General features: G+C 38.4%; 1 protein-coding gene across 5 annotated transcripts in view; it reads left to right on the plus strand.

Annotated features, from left to right (window-relative positions):
- The window catches only part of SH3PX1 (sorting nexin 33-like protein SH3PX1), a 328,612-nt gene that overhangs the window by 42,525 nt on the left and 266,224 nt on the right, over positions 1 to 19,863 (plus strand). For 4 of the 5 annotated variants that reach the window (XM_067141233.2, XM_067141236.2, XM_067141234.2 and 1 more), the window contains exon 2: positions 8,091 to 8,252. In XM_067141233.2, coding sequence (XP_066997334.2) covers positions 8,091 to 8,252 — 162 coding nt within the window. Of the gene's footprint in view, positions 1 to 1,681; positions 1,721 to 8,090; positions 8,253 to 19,863 lie in introns of those variants that run through there. The other variant, XM_068226248.1, reaches the window with a different exon arrangement.

Consider the following 19,863-nt stretch of genomic DNA (forward strand, 5'->3'; position numbering starts at 1 on the left):
AAATCAGAGTTTTGTCTGTACATTGCTAGAATTTTAAAAGAATGGTATTTCTGTATCGGTCGTTTCCACAGTAATAAGGAAATACTCTTTTTAATTTTCCCGTCATCTGTCTGTTTGTATGTACGGGCATCACGAGAAAATGGTTGAAGAGAACTGAATGAAAAGCGGTATCTAAAGTCAGAGATTGAGGCATTACAATCTAGGCTGTAAATAATTTTATTCACACTGAATGAAATGGTAGAGTAGGAGAAGCCCTAAAATTCAATTCTAAAATATTTGTTATTAATGGTCTTATCAATAAATACTACATAACTAAAGATATAGAAACAAATTTCCAATCATTTATGTCTTATACAGACAGCCATCAATTTTTGGTAATGTGACAGTCTCTCATAATGCATTGGCACTGCCGGTTGCTCCAAGTAGCCTACACAGTGACCTCCACGGTATGCACTAGCCATGCGTCTTGGTGGGTGTGCTATTTACCAACTGATGAGCCCAACTTAGCACACTGGGGCGAAACACTGGCAACCAGGAATGAATTAGCTGAAAAATGTATAATGTCTATTAACGGACCATTTATATTGGTATTATAAATTTACTCATTTGGGACAAATATTTCAGGTTTCCTATGGGAATCAACATCTATATCAGTCCATACCAACCCCGATCCACAAGAAAATGGGTGACAGAATTTAGGCGTATGAAATTCTGTTTAAGTCCAGGAATGATGTACTACAGTGTAGGCTATAAATAACTTTCTTCACGTTGAGTGAAATGGTAGTTTAGGGGAAGGGTCCTGAAATTTAATTTTTTAAATACCTATGTGTCCGCCTCTGTGGTGTAGTGGTTAGTGTGATTAGCTGCCACCCCCAGAGGCCCGGGTTCGATTCCCGCCTCTGCCACGAAATTTGAAAAGTGGTACGAGGGCTGGAACGGGGTCCACTCAGCCTCAGAAGGTCAACTTAAAGCCAAGGCCGCTTCCTTCCCTCTTTCTTGTCTATTCCTTCCAATCTTCCCATCCCCCCACAAGGCCCCTGTTCAGCATAGCAGGTGAGGCCGCCTTGGCGAGGTACTGGTCGTCCTCCCCAGTTGTATCCCCGACCCAGAGTCTGAAGCTCCAGCACACTGCACCTGAGGTGGTAGAGGTGGGATCCTTCGCTGAATCCAAGGGAAAAACCGACCCTGGAGGGTAAACGGATTAAGGACGGAAAAAATAGCTATATTATTGGTCCTATTAAAAAGTATTGGATAACAAAAGTTACAGAGAATAAAAGTTCCAATCATTTATGTCTTATAAAATTTTATTAAGGTACTGACTACTGTATGATAATAGAATTAATGAATTTAGACTTTTGTTGCTTAGTCCGTATCAGTGCTGAGCATTGCTAACATGGAAATATTGATTAATCGTGTTAACTGGTGATGGGTTTTGTCATGATTGTCTTAAGGTGTGGAACCGTGTGGTCATCGGTCCGTATCGACCAGGAAAATGTGAAGATGATTATAAGAAATGAGAAAAGATCATAAAGGAACACTAAGGGTAAATCATCTGTAGGGGAAGTGCAGCATGTCATTGACGAGACCAGGGTGGGTGCCGCGTTGTAATGGAGTGATAGCGGACTGACAACCATTTGGATTAGAGGCAACGAAAGATCAACGGATTTTCGAACACTTCGCAGTGTATGCTGGAATGATGACAAAGCAGGGCTTCATTAACGTAAGTTCCAAATTAGAGATTCATAGACGTTTGGACAGAGGTAAACATAAATATTTCCAAATATTGAATGTGACTTGGTAGAATCTGATGATGTTCTTTTAAGAATGAAACGTGTCATTCTTTGTTTAGTAGTGTATATTTATTCTTTGTTTAATTATGTGTTTTTACAGTCTGGCCCCGTGGTATGGGGAGCAATTTGTCCGCTTGTCACCCAGCGGCCCAGGATTCTTTTCCCAGCTGGGTCAGGGTTTTTTAATTGTAATGATTAATATCCCTGGCCTGGGGGAGTGTGTGTTTGTGACGTCCTTAATCTTCGTTTCCTCACACACAACATTCCGCACTACCGCCATTCCAATTACATGCAGGTTCATACAATATGGTGCCAGAAGGGGCTAAAGATCCCCATGGGTCGATGCCCCGAGCAAATAGCATTTTTAAAAAATGTGTTTTTACAGGTATGTTATAATGTAATATTTATATTGAAACGGTGTGTTCACCAGACTGGCAACCTTTTAAGTATGCATAGAAAGTTGTGATTCAAATGTTCTCGTTAAAACTGCTAACTTGCTTTTACTTGATCCCTGCTTGAGCTGACCATTTTTTTTGGGGGGTGGGTAACATTGGGACAGTTGCTGTAAACTGACAGCTTCTGGAGGGACAAAGTGGGACAGTGAAATTGTGAAAGTTTTAAAAATGGAGACGTAAAATTTCTACTCAGATCTCTCTTAATTCACTATATATTATTGAGAGGGGACACCTAGCTAAGTCAGTAAAGGCTTGTTCGGCTCACCCAGAAGGACGTGGGTTCGATTCCCCATCCAGAAATCGAAAGGTTTAAGAAACAAGATGTTCATATTCAGGATTTATTGTGCACATGTCTAGACCTTCACAATTATTGTGATATTTTAACAGATTTTTGTGAGCATTTGCATTAAAATAGCCATATCCTTGACTGTGAACATTATTAGGGACGAAAATTCCTCAAATGGAACAAGTACGCTGAGCTGAGTGGCACAAACTGTTGAGGTACTGGCCTTCTGATCCCAACTTGGCTGGTTTGATTCTGGCTCTGCCTGATGGTATTTGAAGGTGCTCAAATACATCGGCCTCATGTCTGTAGATTTACTGGCATGTGAAAGAAGTCATGCGGTATTAAATTGCAGCACCTTGGTGTCTCCGAAAACCACAAGATAGTTAATGGGACGTAAAGCAAATAACATAATTACTAATTATTGGAACAAGTACCGTAACTGTGTTGTCATCAGGCAAATGCAGCTAGAAAACACTGCAGGTGTCGCTTCTTAACCTACACTTCTGAGAATTCACTAATTGGTGACTGTATGGGGTCAGTACAGATAAACCACCAGCTGAGTAGTTATTGGGTTAATCATGGAATTTTAAAGAGGTAACGGAATGTGAATTTTTCTTAAAAGGGTGGCGTTGGTAATGAAATAACTTTCTGGAGAGTAATGCTACGGAAATAGATTTGAAGTTTACTGATACTCCGGAGGGAGATATTTTCTGCTTCATTGAGGTGTAGTGGCCTAATGTTCCATAGCAGGCATATCAATGTCACGAGTTGACCAACATTTCTACGTTCATGTGAAAGAGCTGTTACGTGTGCTAGTTCAGGACGTTATCAGACAGCGCAAGCCTGGAGAGGTGTACATTGCACATTCATGTTTAGGGTACTCCATACAATATATGCACATACTTTCAAATAAGGACATACGTAGTTAAATGAGTTCAATATGACGGTTGCGTAAAGTGTGCGAAACAACTTGCGCCATAATCATCGTGTACTATGTACCATTACGTTAATGGTTGCCATAAGCAGTGAAGTACAAAATATTTTTTCTTTAAAAGGGGCTTAACATTCTCAACTCTCCTATGAAAAGTTTCAAAGCAGAATCCCGAATACTACGCTGCCGAGGTCACCATAGAAATGATAATAGCAGCAGGAGCAGTTGGTCTGCAGTGGTTGTGTAGACTCTTCCGAGTGATATGGAGAGAAAGGACTGTTCCAAAAGAGTGGACGTAAGGGGTCATTATACCAATTTTCAAGAAAGAAAACAGGAAGCAATGTGATAATTACAGAGGAGTGACACTGATACCTCATACAGCTAAGATCCTTGAAAAAATCTTGGATAAACAAGTAAGAGACAGAGTAGAGGGAAAAGTGGCAGAACACCAGCATGGATTCAGAAGAAGCAGGTCCACATTTGACCCAATATTTACATTGCGTCAAATGATGGAAAGGTATTGGGAATATGGAAAGGACATGGTAGTAACGTTTCTAGATATTGAAAAGGCATACGACAGTGTTCCAAAGAATTTGGTATGAAAAGCATTGATAGAGGCAGAGATTGGGAATGAAACAATGCAGATGGTAATAGCATTGTATCAAAATTGCAAAAGCTGTGTTAGAACCAAAGTGGGTCAAACTGAGTGGTTCAGAGTTGAGACAGAGTTAAGACAGGGAAGCGTATTGTCTCCCTTACTCTTCATTATCATCATGATAGAATTGTACATAATATCAAGGAGAACAGGATGGGCGAGCAAGTAAAGTCTATGCTCTTTGCTGATGACATTGTAGTTTGGGGAGATAATGAAGAGGAAGTACAGAGACAAGTTGACTTATGGAATGATGAATAAATTTTGGAATGAAGATTAGTACTGTGAGAAGAAACTTTGATCATGACAAGAGGTAACAGAAAATCCAGGGGAGTGATAAAAGTAGGATATAAACCTCTTGAAGTAGTGAAAATTTTTAAATATTTTGGCAGCATGATGTCACAATATGGAAATTTGGATGGAGAAATCGATTTAAGAATACATCAGTCTGCATGTTTCTACCAGTGTGTGAGAGACATTGTATGGAACAAACATGTGGCAATGAAGTGCAAGAAGGTTTTATACTCGTCCTATTATAAACCTTTACTGACCTTTGCTTCAGCAGCCTGAACGTTGAGTAAGCGGAACCAAAATAAGATACAAGCAGCTGAAACGAGGTTCTTGAGGAGCATACAGGGAAAGACAAGAAGAGATTGATATAGCAAAGCTAAAATGGTTTGAACACATGATGAGAATGCCAGGAGAGAGAATACCAAAGAGAACATTCATGGATACGGAGACTGCAAAGAATCCTAGGTTACGGCCTAGTATGAGATGGAGGAACTCTGTTGTGGACTGTATTGCAAATAGAGGAGTCGATAGCATTGAAGTACTAGAAGAGGAATGGTGGAAAGATCAAGTATGGTGGAGGGCTTTGGTACAGTAACCTGCCCAGAGAGAATCTGGAAAAGAGAATGGATGATGATGATGATGATGATGATGATCAAGAAGAAGAAGACTACCTGCTACTATATCGCTTCTGTAGGAGAACATCATGTTTTTGTACACTTAACAGAAAAAATAGGCTTTGGTTGAAGTAGCACCTCTTCAGCAATCATGTTGATACAAAAGTACACAAATACAAACACACACTAACAAATTACTGTGTCAATCCTTATTCCACTGCCTGTATATGTGATTTTTCTACCATTAGTTCCGGGCCATAACGGGTAATTGGACCTTGTCATAAGTGGGCGTGTACAGCCCTGAGTCTGCTACGTGGGGAAGTACAAGCAGATTGAGGGGAAGAAACTTGTGCCAGCATTCATAGGTATTTCTAGCATGAGCACTGCACTTACAGTGTGCAAGATTTGACTCCTGTGAGCTATAGGGAGCAGCTTTAAATGAGTTATGTTTTCTGCTTAGCAAACATATTCTAGTACTCAGTTGCTCACCATTCAATAATCGATACAATCAAACGAAACAGACGGTTATGCATTACACAAGTCGGTGTAAACAGTTTTTATACTTAATGTCTTGATATTCTTAGGATTGTTGGACAACAGACCATCTTACTGCTTTCACGAATTTGATTTTTAAGCACAGACGATGCCAAAACAGGAGAGCAGTAAAAGTTATCTTGTAACATGCTTGACTGTAGGTGATGCAGATTATACTACAGTTGGTAAAGTAATTTTTTGTTGAATCTGTGAAAAGTAGGTTCCTTGCAAAAGAAAAAGTTTCAGCTTCTACAACACACTAATACTAGAGCTCTCATAAATGCTAAGCAAGTGGGTAACAGTAACAAGAAACAAACTTCTCTGACAGAAGAACGGTCATATTCTTTATGATGAGCCGATCTGTGTCACACAGTGATTGCAGCAGACATTCTGTGAATAAATTGAACAACGCTTATTTTTGTGGTTTTCTGGAAAAATACTGCAACCGGCCTATTCTTAAAGAATCTACACATTTGGACAAGTGCTATAATTCAGTGGTCGAAGCAATCTTAGGAGAGTTACACAACAGTCTTCTTTGGGGAGCTGTAGACTACGGATGCTTGTGACATGTACATAGTAAAGATGTTAGTCAGGAAGTTGTGTGGAGATGAACCGAGAACTTCATATCTCATCTCATGTGAAGTGTTAGAAAATACTGCTAAAGGTATTTTACAAGAATTTGATTCGTTGGACATGAGCTATAATGGGGTGATAGAAAAAATACAAACACAGTTTCCTGTTTTCAGCAAGCTAATGTATCCATCACGAAGAAAGTGTTTCTGAAAGTGCCTCTTAGGAGAGGGGCTTACAGGGAGCGCTTGCCAGACACACCTCTTACTCCTGATCCAGTTCTTTTGCAATGGGAGAAATTAGATTGAAGCCACACTCTTTCAGGTCAGCATTTTGGTAGAATAAAAGGAATGATAGAAGGGTTTTGATGTCAGTGATGGACTGCTGTTCAACAGGCCAGACGTGTTCAACAATGGAACATTTCGAGGGATCAGACAGTTATCATTACACACTTCAGAATCATATTTGAATCAAGTAAAAAGCTATAAGCCATTGGCTTGTGGCTCAGAGATTCTTTGGAAATGTTTAAGATAGTGAAATGTGAACTCAAGTGTGTTCCTGGAAACCTTAGACACCATTCGAAAACAAAAGTGTGGGACGTTCTGAAATGAAATCTGAGCTACAAAATTATAACAGGTATAAGCAGGCCTGGAAAACAGCTGGAAACTGCAGATGATGATGATGATGATGGTAATTATTATTATGATGATGATGATGATGATGAGCAAGTATCTGGAAGGTGTTGACTGTGGATTTACCGGAATTAGTAACTCCTAAACTTACTTGTTCCTGTATAGAAATACTGCCCTATCAGGTGTGTAAATGTAGAGGTCATTCATTCTCTTTAATTTAATTTTAGTTGACAAACATAATGGATTTTTGCTGGCGTAGTAGTGGGAGAGGTGATACTCCCAGGTGGCGGAGAGGGGGGTCCTAACCGGCTTGCCGGTGGACTTGGGAAATAAATTACCTCTCGCGGACCAAACACGCAACCTCCTGTGGGTGGGGGACACAGACGAAGAATTCACCCACAGTATCCCTTGCCTGTCGTAAGAGGCGACTAAAAGGAGCGACCAAGGGATGATCAAATTAGAACCGTAAACTACTTGTGATTAGTAGCAAACGAGAGCATGACGGCTTTTACAGTACCTGTGATTAGTAGCATTATATGAGCGACACCATGCGATGAGGGAACCCATGGTTCTCGCCTATGATTAGTACCCACTATATGAGGAACACCACGGGATAGTACCAGTCCCTGTGGTTAGTACTCTTATGTGATAACACCATAGATTGGCTTTGGTGCGGCATAAAGCCAATAGCAAAAAAAGAAAGATTTCTTCTTTTGGGGAATTTTTTCACTTGTAGTCTCTTGAGTTGTTACATCACACTTCAGCACTGAAATATATATATATTTTTTTCAATTTGCTCTATGTCGTACTGACACAGATAGGTCTTATGACTATGATGGGATAGGAAAGGCCTAGGAGTGGGAAAGGAGCGCCGTGGCCTTAATGAAGGTACAGCCCCAGCATTTGCCTGGTGTGAAAATGGGAAACCATGGAAAACCATGTTCAGGGATGCTGACAGTGGGGTTCGTACCCACTATCTGCCGGATTCAAGCTCACAACTGCGCGTCCCTAACCGCACCTCCAACTCGCCCGGTAGAAATAAAATTATAATGGGTTTTATATTCTAACTTGTCCCTGAATAAAAGCATCTTTTGAGATACGAATAGTATCTTTAATTCCCTATGCATATTTTATTTTTCACTGAATAATTTTTGTTTTAATCTTTTACATTCTGCTCAGATATTGTTTAAGAAATACATGCTTGTGTGAAGAATTAACTGTTCGTATATTTTGATTAGTTGCTCTTTATATCAGATCAGTTTCTTAAAGAATTATTGGATAATTTTTTTTTTTTCCATTATGGATTCTAAGAGTTCCATATTCTGTCCTTCACAGGTGCGAGCTCTCTATGAATTCAATGGGGAGCCTGGGACAGCAGAACTATCAATAGTTCCTGGAGAAATTCTTACACTCACTCGCCAAAATGTAGGTGATGGTTGGTGGGAAGGCTGTAACCAGATGGGGCAAACAGGACTTTTTCCTGCAGCATATGTAGAAGTAAGTATCTGGCATGTCTTGAAAACTCTTGTTTATAATAATCCTACCCTGTAAGAACGCGTGGATAGAGTACACACAAAACTTTCATATTTCAACTCTGTTTATATCTCTTTACTGTGAAGATGTCTTATTTTGAACTTGTATCCTAAGTGGTGTAATGTATCTGTTCAACACTGACTGCCTCTAGAATTTGGTTACAAGAATTGTACAATGCAGTGTTTTTGAGTTAGGTCTATTCCTACGCTATTGCTTGATTCTGTATAAATCTCATTTTACCTTGTGGATACTTCTACATTGGTGATTATTTTGGAGTCTCTTACTGTCCTGTTAATTGCCTTTACCTGTATTTTCCTTTGTATTTCTTCTTACATTCATGTTCATCTTGGATGGAAAACATCTGTTCTGTTTAATTAATATGTGTATCTCACAAATCAATTGTTACTTATCAAAGATTGCTATGCATCATCTGTAACGAACCTTTTAAAAATTCTTCCTTGATCTGTCATGATATGATTTATCGTATTACTATTTTATGCAATATTGATACAAAATAACTTAATGGCCAGTCATTTGTCTCTGTCAGTTGAGCAGTAGGCCTACTACACAGTAGTCCGGCTCCATGGCTAAATGGTTAGCATGCTGGCCTTTGGTCACAGGGGTCTCGGGTTCAATTCCCGACAGGGTTGGAAATTTTAACCATCATTGGTTAATTTCGCAAGCACAGGGACTGGGTGTATGTGTCTTCTTCATAATCATTTCATCCTCATCATGACGTGCAGGTCGCCTACGGGAGTCAAAACAAAAGACCTGCACCTGGCAAGGCGAACATGTCCTAGGACACTCCCGGCACTAAAAGCCATACTCCATTTCTTTTCACCACACAGTAAACCTGAGTATACCTGATCACTGCTTTCATTTGAATTATCATTTAGTGCCGCCAACTTCCCAGCTACCGGCGTGTGATCATTCCAAGTGACGTCATCTTCACTGCTACTCATTCTCTTTGATGCTGCCCATTAGCAATGGGTTGAACCACTTCATTCCTCTGAACTACTTCACCTATTCACACTCTTTGCTGTGAATCATTCAAATGAAGTAGTTCGTTCATGAAGTAATCAAGCCTGATGAAGCTGCTGAGTATGTCTTTCAGCAGCGACTTTGTTCACAGTATTTCACTCACTCAATAAAGTTTCATAATACGTAATAGTAGTACCAACAGATGGCAGAGGTATGTAATTACGAACACCAAATGGCTTACCTGTTTACAGCATCTAGATGATGGTTGATAGGGACAGGGAAAAGATAAATAGAGAAACCTGTCTCATATAACGAAGGAAATACATTCAATCTAGGCTTGTCTTATTCGCATGATGCACTCAACAGTGTCTTTATCTGCCATGTGATTGATACCTTTTTAGCTGTACTCTGACAGAAAACACCAGGGTTATGATCGATATTTATAATATCATAACATTGTGTTCCTCTTAAAATTCAATCCAAAATAGAATTAATATGATTTCCGCTGCTGTCAATGTCTATTTACGTACCTTGATGAATCTTTCATCAATTTTCTTTTCAATTTTATTTTTGTCAGGAATAATAATCCTTCAAATTCAAAAAGTAAATTGTCATGTCATTTGAGGTAAAATCCCTCTTTCTTGTATTCCGAAAGCAGTTTTTCTATCTCTTCACTGTTATACAATGGCTAGCAACTCTTGATCATGGAAAAGTAGTGAAATTTGAGGTTTCTTCCCGATTTAGGTGATGGGAAATCTAAGTGTAACTTTTGTGCGAAGCAAATTTTGTACAAAGGAGGAAGAACATTTAATCTTGCTCGTCATGTTCGCATGATGCACCCAATAGTGTCTTTATCTGCCAGGCGTTTAGCACCTTTAGTACTGCACCTGTCAGTATTTCTCCAGAAGATAACCAGCATGATCCACACCCAACATAAACTGCCAGCACCGAACAGCGGTCAGTGCCACGGGATAACAGTGCCACTTCAACAACAGTAATCCGTCCCAAGAATCAAGGAACACTATGTCTTTTGCAAAGCGTCTGTCTAACGAAAGAAATCAGGAAATAGATTTTGCACTCCTAGAGACTGTGGTGAAAGATTATTTGCCCTTTAGCATAGTTGAGAGGAAACATTTTCAAAAGTTCCTATGTAAAGTGAATGGGGCTTATAGAATGCCTGTGCGGAAGACCATTTCCAACACACTTCTCCAATAACAATACGCTATGACAAAGGAAGTAGTGAAAACCAAAACCAGTTAAAAATGAGAGCTACTTGTCAGTGACTGCAAAATATGAACTGGAATCGTCCCTCCTAGAGTGGTTTAAGTACGACATAAGATGAACTTCAGAAAACCTCGCTGAAGAACTGCGAAGTGTTATTTTGGAATGGGGCAGTGAAGAAAGTAGTGTGTGTGTGCGTGTATTTAGTGACGATGCTCCTAATATTGAGGCAGCAATACGACTCACAGCCTGGAAACACATCCCCTGTTTTGCACACACCCTAAATTTAATTGTTCAGTATGGGTTCATTCAACCCTTTCTGAGCAAAGTGAAGAAAATTGTTGAATTTTTTAAAAGAAGTTTGCAGGCCGGCATGAAGCTGAATAAGATGCAGGAACAATTGAAAGAGCTAGTCCTAATGTTAAAACAGGGTACTATCACAAGGTGGAATTCAACCTTTGATATCCTACAAAGAATAGTTCATGTCAAGAATTCCCTGATGTCAGTTGTAACCATAAATTACCCTGATATTCCAGATTTGACCACAGACGACATTGCAAGCATAACACAAGCCTGCAAAGTGTTAAAAATTTTCAAAGATTGTGCTGAGGAAATGAGCAGTGAAAGGCTGGTCATTGCTTCAAAAGTTATATTCCTCAGCCGTTCGTTGAAAAGATGGTGTTGCAGATTTGCTAATAACACTGAAATTTGTGGTGATGTGAAACAGATGGCCGAGACGTTAGTGAAAAAGCTAAATCAGCGATTTTGCAATAGGAAAAACAAAACATTTTCGCAGAAGCAACTTTATTGGACCACCGGTTCTAATTACATGGATTTTCTGGCAAAAACTCGTGCTGAGCAAGCAAAAAAAAAAATACCTGATCGGGTACTGTGAGGATACATGTTGGATACATCCAATGCCACTGCAGAAAACCCAGTTTCAATTGCAAATCTACTTCTTGTCTCTGTGTTGAATTTGATGAGGTTGTTCCCAGGCTGCAGAGTAGTCCACACTCTAGAGCTGCTGCCATAGTGGAAGTGGATAAATACTGTATTTGCAGGAACCCCTACAGAGGCGAGGAAATCCACTTCAGTGGTGGTCTGAACAGCAGTCAGTGTACCCAGCACTCTTTGAACTTGCTAAAATGCGGCTGTGTATTGTTGCAACTTCCACGCATTGCGAAAATGTGTTCTCGAAGGCCGGACACCTTATAACAGACAGAAAGAATTGCCTGAGTGGGAAAAGAGTGGAACAAATAATGTTTTTAAATGGAAATCTCTAAACATTTTCTTAAGAAGTGATGAAAAGTCTGCTCATTTTTATTTTTTTATTTCATTAGTCTATTCCCCAAAGTGAAATTTTGTTTAATTATGTAAGTATTGTGTATGTGATAAACATTCCTACAAGGAGGATACTCTTTCGGATGTGGTGGTTTCAACACATTATTTACTTTTAAGAAGTGATACAAAGTCTGTTCATTTTTATATTTTTATTAAATTAGTCTATTCCCCAAATGCAGTTTTGTTTAATTAAGTGTTGTGTTTTTTATAAACACTCCTGCAACGAAGGTACTCTTTTGGCTGTGGATTCAACACCTTTTTTTACTTCCATTTTCACAAGGTAAGCGTTTTATTTGCTGTGCTCACTCTGTCAGACTGTCAGTGTCTTTGTATATATCTTTAATGGTGTAATAACACAGTTGACAGGTAGGATGGGACTGGGAATGAAGGAGGAAATTAATGACTCAGATAGTCAGAGGGGGGGAAGAGAGCAAGTGAGCGAGTGACAGACGAATCAAATGAGTTGTGAATGATATGAAGTGTGAGAACTGTGAAGTGTTTGAAGTACCAGTTAATTGAAACTGAGTGGTTAGTTCACACTTAATAGGAGTGAAGCATTCATTTTGAATGATTCGTTCACGAGCTACCCATCACTACTGCCCATGCACTGCAATAGAGAGCATTTGATGTCCCGTCTTTTTGAACCTTTTAAAAATAGTGTTGTTCCCGACTATAGAGTCCAAACAGTGTGAATCTATTCCCAAATGGCTTCTAGAGATGGTCTCTGATATTCCCAGTTGGTGTATATGTAGCAGAAGCCACTCCTTCCAAATAAAGCTGTACTGTACAAAGCGTATCAAACAACCAGCTGATAACTAGCGTATGTTACGAGTTGTATTTCCGAATGTAGTACATAGTAACTGGAAGCATTCTTTTGATAACTGCGGCTGTTAAAAGTCAGACCTTTATTTTTAATTTCATGCTTGTTCTCTACATTTATCACATCAGGATTTACTTAAACAGCTGTAATTGAGATAAGAGACAGCATTGTTTAGGTTAGGTATGCTGTCACCCAGGTGGTGCCAGAAGTTCCACAACATAAAGAATAAAATAACAAGAAAGTTTGCCGCATTTATGGAATATCCACAGGTGTGGCGGTAATGTGTTTTTAATCATAAGGTTTAATTTTGTATGTTCGTTGTCTCCATTTTTCTATTAATGCTTACGCTAGTATGTTTTGTTTGGCGTCTCCAAAAATCATTAAGAGTAAGTGGGGACATAAAATCAATATTATTATTATTATTATTATTATTATTATTATTATTTGTTAGATACGTTGGCGAGTAAAACAAACATTATTATTGGATAGGTTTTATCACATTTTAAGCTTGCTTCTATCCAAAAAATACCTTTATTGGCCCGAGTTAAGAGATATTAAACGATCACTTTGTTAATTATCTTGCCTGTTATGTTAATAGCTACAACTGTGAATATTTCTCAAGTAAAATAAACTTGTTTCCTCATCCTGAGGTAGTGCATCTCTTTTAAGACTGGAGGGCTGTTACATGTGTTACATGTACCTTATTTTACCGGATATCAACCTTCCTGCCATTCGTAAATCTTCTGCAGTACAGCACCGGGAATCAAACTCAGACTCCTGAGAATGGCAGCTAATTGTGCTAACCATTACGCTGGCAGACATTCTTAAATGCATGACTGGTGCATGTTTGCATTGCGCGGGTCGGACACAAAATTATTCACCTATTTGTGCAATGGCATCAGAGCGCCAGTAGGCCTACGCTACGGAGGCGGATATTTCTTAATTACGAAACATAGATGTACCACATGATTTCGACGCATGTTTTCATTGCAAGGGTCGTACGGACGGAACTCTTCACAAATTTGCGCGATGTGTTCTGAACTGCAGTAAGAATTGTACCCGCTTCAAAGCGGAATCGCTGTTCTTCTCTGACAAATTACGTTGGGCGTGTCCTGTGCGTGAGATTTATTTATTTTTCATTTTCTTCATCTCGAGAATCCAGGGGGTGGTCTAATATACGAGTTAATACGGAATTTAGAACATGAGTTGAGTAGCGCAGGGAAGTGATTCCACAAAACATTTGGGGAATAGTACAAAATCTAGATTTAGGGATCGAAGAAAATGAGAGGATGAAGACTACAGGTGATAATACAAAGAGGAGAAGGTAAAGGGTGAAGAGGGCCATGGAAGTGACAAAAGGGTAGGAGGGGTAATAACAGATGTAAACATTTAGAAAGATGGATGGGAAATTAAAATAACTCCCATTACATTAAGACTTGAGAGGGAGGATGCCTTCAGTTGCTGGAGAGGAAGGCATTATACGAGGTTTGTCCGGAAAATACGTATAAATCCGTCGGGGTGACGTATCACGTATCGTGGAGGCGCCGCCAGGTGGCACTGCTGTTGTCGCCAATCTTCTCAACGCTCAGTTCGAGTCAGAGAGCTCTGCGTGTCAGTAGCAGTGTGCGGCTGCTTGTTGAAAGTTACCCGTTTTCACCTGCCGTCGGTATGGAGCTCTCTCTGATTGAGGAACAGCGCATCAACATCAAGTCTCAGAGTTCGTGTGGCCCGAGTTCGACCGGATTTGGCACAGGGGGGGGGCAGGTGGATCCTTCATCACGACAATGCGTCCGCTCACACGTCGCTCGTTGTGCGTGAGTTTTTGGCCCGAAGCTTAATCACCGTGACAGACCACCCGCCTTATTCACCCGATTTAGCCCCTTGTGACTTCTTCCTGTTCCCGCAATGCAAAATGGTGCTTCGGGGGTGGCACTTGGGTGATGTGGAAGCCATCAAGGGAGAAACGACACGGCAACTGAACAGCATCACAACTGAAGACTTTCAACAATGTTATCAACAGTGGAAACGGCGTTGGCAGAAGTGCATCTTGTCTCAGGGAGAGTACTTTGAAGGAGACCATATTGTAATACCTGAATAATTGTCAAATAAAGTTATTATTCAACTTTTATACGTATTTTCCGGACAAACCTCGTATAAGAAAGGGAAACCATGAGGCAAACAGGAAGATTTTTGTTAACTGCAATATGTGAGTATTGGACGGATTTGTAAGTTTGGTGAATATGGCAATATAGGGGACATAAATTTAGCACAAATATGTATACAACACAAGGGTGATATTTCGTCAGTACAAATTTGGAAACCTTGAACTTCATCATGGGTTATAAATTTCATTTTCAGTTCCGTATTGAACTGAGATCATGAATATAATTAGTTATAAAACATTTTATTCCACCTATTCAATACTATACATTATTTGCAATGCCTATGCTTATATCATAATGTGTTCCTAGGTACTAGTTTTGACCTCAATTTAGGTCATCATCATCAGCCTAAAATAATTACACTTTTCTATCGGATGTCTTGGAATATTACCCTCTTATGAAGTAATAAAAACTAATAGAGTAAACTATATGTACATTGTGATAACTAGAGCCCAGATTTCCATGCATTATCAAATCTCAAAATATGCATGCATTCATGCACTATCATATGGCAAAACATGCACAATAAACTGGAAAATATGCACTATCAAAATTCAGTTCCTTTTGAAACATTGTACAAAAACTACCATAAATTCTCCAAATTTTCTTGATTTAAGCCCATCCGTTTATCTGTCAGCACCTTCTCAAGCACAGAAAATGATCTTTTTACGTCACAAGAAGTGATAGATGCGTACTTCAATGAAGACATTTGGACAAAGTGAGGTCAAATTGTATGTCTTATACATTTTCACCACAATACGTCTTTTATAAGATTGATGAATTCAAAATCATGATTTGAACGAATTAATTTGTTCAAGTTATCTCTAGCTGCTGCAGCTACTTCTCCATGCGATGATTGCTTATTATTCCTGGCTGAGATACGTAGATGATACGTTTACAATAATTGACCATAGCATTACTAATGGACAGGAGGTATTAGAACAAGTAAACAATATGGATTCACAGATTAAATTTTCTTTCGAACGTGAAAATAAGAAAGCATTAAACTTTCTTGACATTACCATTATTAATGACTCTAATAAACTTAGGTTTAAAATATTTAGGAAACCTACTCAAACGGCAAACGTAATTAAAGAAAATTCCGTACACCCAGCAGCACATAGGAGGGCCTCCTTTTACAGTGAGCTTATAATATACCCATGTCAGAAGCAGATCGTAAAAATGAATTGGATACTATTTATTCTATAGAAAAAAGAAACTGGTTCAACAGGCAATTTGTGGATAAAATTATTAGCAAAATTGAGAAAAAATCATTTTCCACATTAACCAAGGATACCAAAAAGAAAGAAAATAGTTACGCCCTTTTTACTTATAGTCACAGTAAAATACATGAAATCACGAATGTTTTCGAGAAACTTAATATGAAAGTTTCTTTTAAAACAACCAATAACAACGCTCATCTTTTCTTCAATCAGCACACTATCAATAATGGCAATAGCAAATTTCAGAAATCAGGTGTTTACAAATTAAAGTGCCAGCGGTGTCCCGCCAGTTATATTGGACAGACAGTCCGCAATTTTAACATAAGGTATAATGAACATGTTAATGCATCAAAGTACGGCAGATTCTCAGCATTTGGTTCTCATATGGACGATATCATACATTCACGGGCATACAACATGACCTTCAAATTCTCCATTTATGTAAGAAAGGAAATCTATTGAATATTTTAGAAAACATCTTTATAAATATTGATAAAAAATGCAACCCGATTTATAATCTTAATGAGATATCGGAGGATATCAATATACTTTTCGAGGAGTTAATCAATAAATTCTTTTCACAAAGGCGCGTGAGTAATACATTACCTCACGCCTCTCCCCTTATGTCAAACTCCTCAACCTCCCCTCACAGTCAGTCCTCAACGACCTTCGAGGACGTCACTCAGTTAGCCTTAACACTTGAGGTGGAGTAGTCGACGTAGGACAGGCAAGGATGCGAGTGACTGGATGGGCACTTAGTTCACATTTTAACGGAATTTTATTCTTCAGTTCATTCATATTTTCTTTCTCTTTTTTTAGGCCCCTATTGTCAACACATAATCAGGTTCAACTTGTATCAGTATAACTCCACCTCCTAATCAAGAAAGCTATTATAATGTGGCATCATCACAACACTGTTTTATGTATAATATGCACATAATTTTATTTGCATAACCACTTACGGTGTTTTATAATTCACATTTCGTTGTTTTGAACAACAGTTTTAACATATGATTTTAATTGGACTTCATGCTTCATATCATGTTCACGCCGCACCATTTTAACATTGAAGATTGACAAGATGCTATCACGTCGCATCACAGGATACAAAGACTTTGCATTTACTTATTTTAATGTGTCCTCACCTTATTTTTAATGTTATGTATTTGTATTTGTGACTGATGATGTCCTATAAGAGGACGAAACATGTTTCATGAGTGTAATTTAATGTAGTCTTTTTAATAAAGACAATTACAGTATTGTAAAGGTGGAATTATAAAATCTAAATTTTTCACAAGTTGATACTTTGACAATACGGGCTCTAATATGAAATTTATAACGTGCAATGCAGCTATCGAGCTCGGTGTTTTAAATTCATATCCATCCATTCATTCTTCATCCTCACGTCTTGAATTGTGGTCAGTGGAGGATTTTGGGCTTTTAATTTGGCATTACATTTCGTCTCATTTCATACCATTAGGGGCCGATGACCTAGATGTTAGGTCCCTTTAAACAACAAGCTTCAATCAATACCATGGTTCTCCTTTACTAGCGGTAAGTGCCATTATGAGGGACCGTTGACATGGATATTCAACTCCTTTAGACAAGAAGCATCATCGATTCAGGATTGTGCTTTGGAAACAGTCCCTTGGTCCATAATATTGTTTCTGGTCAGGTGAGGCATTGCGGGTTGGATCCACTGATAGTTTTAAATTCATATTCATTCCTTCATTCTTAATCATTACGTTTTGAATTCTGGTCAGTGGATGAATTTTGTACTTTTAAATTGTCATTGCATTTGGTCTCTTGTTGTACCATTAGGGGCCGATGACTTCGATGTTAGGCCGCTATAAACAATAATCTTCATCATCAGTTTGCGAGGTGACACGTTCTCATTTAACTGCATAAATAACAGCTGAAATATGCTTAGAGTTCTCTGATGCAGGGCATTCCCAGGAACAATTAATTGCCTCCCTAGCAGCATTAACCTACGCTAACATGATATCGTATTAGAAATAGGCCTAAAATATTTTTCTGAAGACAGCATTGTTGAGTATATACATGAACATTAATCTCACTATCACCACTACTAATACACAAATCAAAACGTTGTCTCTATTGTGAATGGTAGGGTATCTAGTGAACCAATATTTCCCATATCACATTAGTAGTTATTACTCTGTTGCTATTTCCTGCAAACTGTATTTTTTCAAAATTCAATACATTGCTCATTTGCGACAAGTGTGTCACAACTCAAAATTCATGATTTTTCAGGAGAGACTTTTAAAGGTTTACAAGTGCTGTAACTTATTTAGGTAGATGTTTCACAATATATTTGTTGAATAATTTAATGGAATGGAGATTTACAAATATTATTCTATACAATAATAGCTCAATAAATGCAGTGTCATTTCCTACAGTCCTCTATAGTACCCTCTGTCAGACTAGGGGCAGTTTTGCTGCTGAAGTCCATACCCAAGTTAAGTACTATTTTCTAATAGGACGTTATTGTCACTAGACAGAATTAATTTACTTCAAGTTGTATCAATATAGTAACATTGAAATATAAGCAGTATGCATTTTATGGACATTTTTTAACCATTTAAATGAAAAGTTCAACACTGTATTATAAAATATTATAAAAAACTTTTCTGACTTGCATCTCTTTGCTAGAAATTTACGAAATGTCATAGAAAAGCTGGTAGTACTTTGGAATGTAATTCTTATGCACCAAATCCATCAGATCATTTTTCATACATCCTTTCAGGTTCAGACATTTTTTCAGCTCCCATGTTACTTCAGCCAGTACCCAAATGCAACTGTTTCATGTCATAAAAATAATCATAGGACATGTTGTTTACATGGAACGGTTGTCCAACCTTTCTTGCAGTTCTAATAGTGGAGGTAAATGTTCCTGGCGAGTATCTATATACTCGCTTTTCAATAGACGTTCTACGTTTTGTTCTATCATGGAGTGGGCTGAATCAACTTTGTTTTGTGTGTGCCCTGTTATAAGGTATTTGTGCATAATTTTTTAAACATTCAGGAACTGGACTGCATTGAGATACACATCAATCATACATTTATTTTTTGTTGCCCTGTGCAGTTGTCAGAGTAAAATAAAAGGACTTTTCCTTATTTTCGCTAGATTTCTCTCTCAAATATCGAAGTACACACGTCCCCAGTTTGTTCAAACCTCTATGTCCATTGCTTTTATCCCACACGTTATCCTCACAGGAGTTGTTTAGCAAATTGTAGATTGTGAAGTTCAGAATATTTAATTTCAATTTATGATAGAAGACTGGTATGTTACCTTTCTGCAGGTTCATAACTGCTTGGAAATTGTAAACTGCAACAATGGTACTGTATCTTCTGTCACCACTTCTTTATATGTTTACTTTTCAATCATCAATCAAGTGTTTGGACGTATTTCCCCTGGTGTAGTGGCTCTCAATTTTTGGTAGAGAGTTAATGAATTGTCTGATTCCTTCTTTTGTAGTCTTGTCAATTTTTGGCTACTTAACATGCTTCCCTCGTTTATCTCCTTCCATAAGAACACTTGCAACCTTGTTCTGTTTCTCTAGCACTGTACGTATAGGATGACTTTTTGTGTCTGAAGTATTCACAAAGAATAGCTTGGAGACTCAGACATGTTTGTCATTTAGATGAAAATAAACCTCATTACTGTATTTCTTCGCTGAGGTCTTTTCCCGTCTACACGCACATATCGATATCAGCAATTGATCGATCTCCTGCATACTCTTCTTAATGAATTGTTTTGCTTATCAACATTGCCCTGTACCCAATATCCAGAAAAGAGTTTTAAG

Source organism: Anabrus simplex, chromosome 2 (genome assembly GCF_040414725.1).
Source record: "Anabrus simplex isolate iqAnaSimp1 chromosome 2, ASM4041472v1, whole genome shotgun sequence".
NCBI classification, from domain to species: Eukaryota; Metazoa; Arthropoda; class Insecta; order Orthoptera; family Tettigoniidae; genus Anabrus; species Anabrus simplex.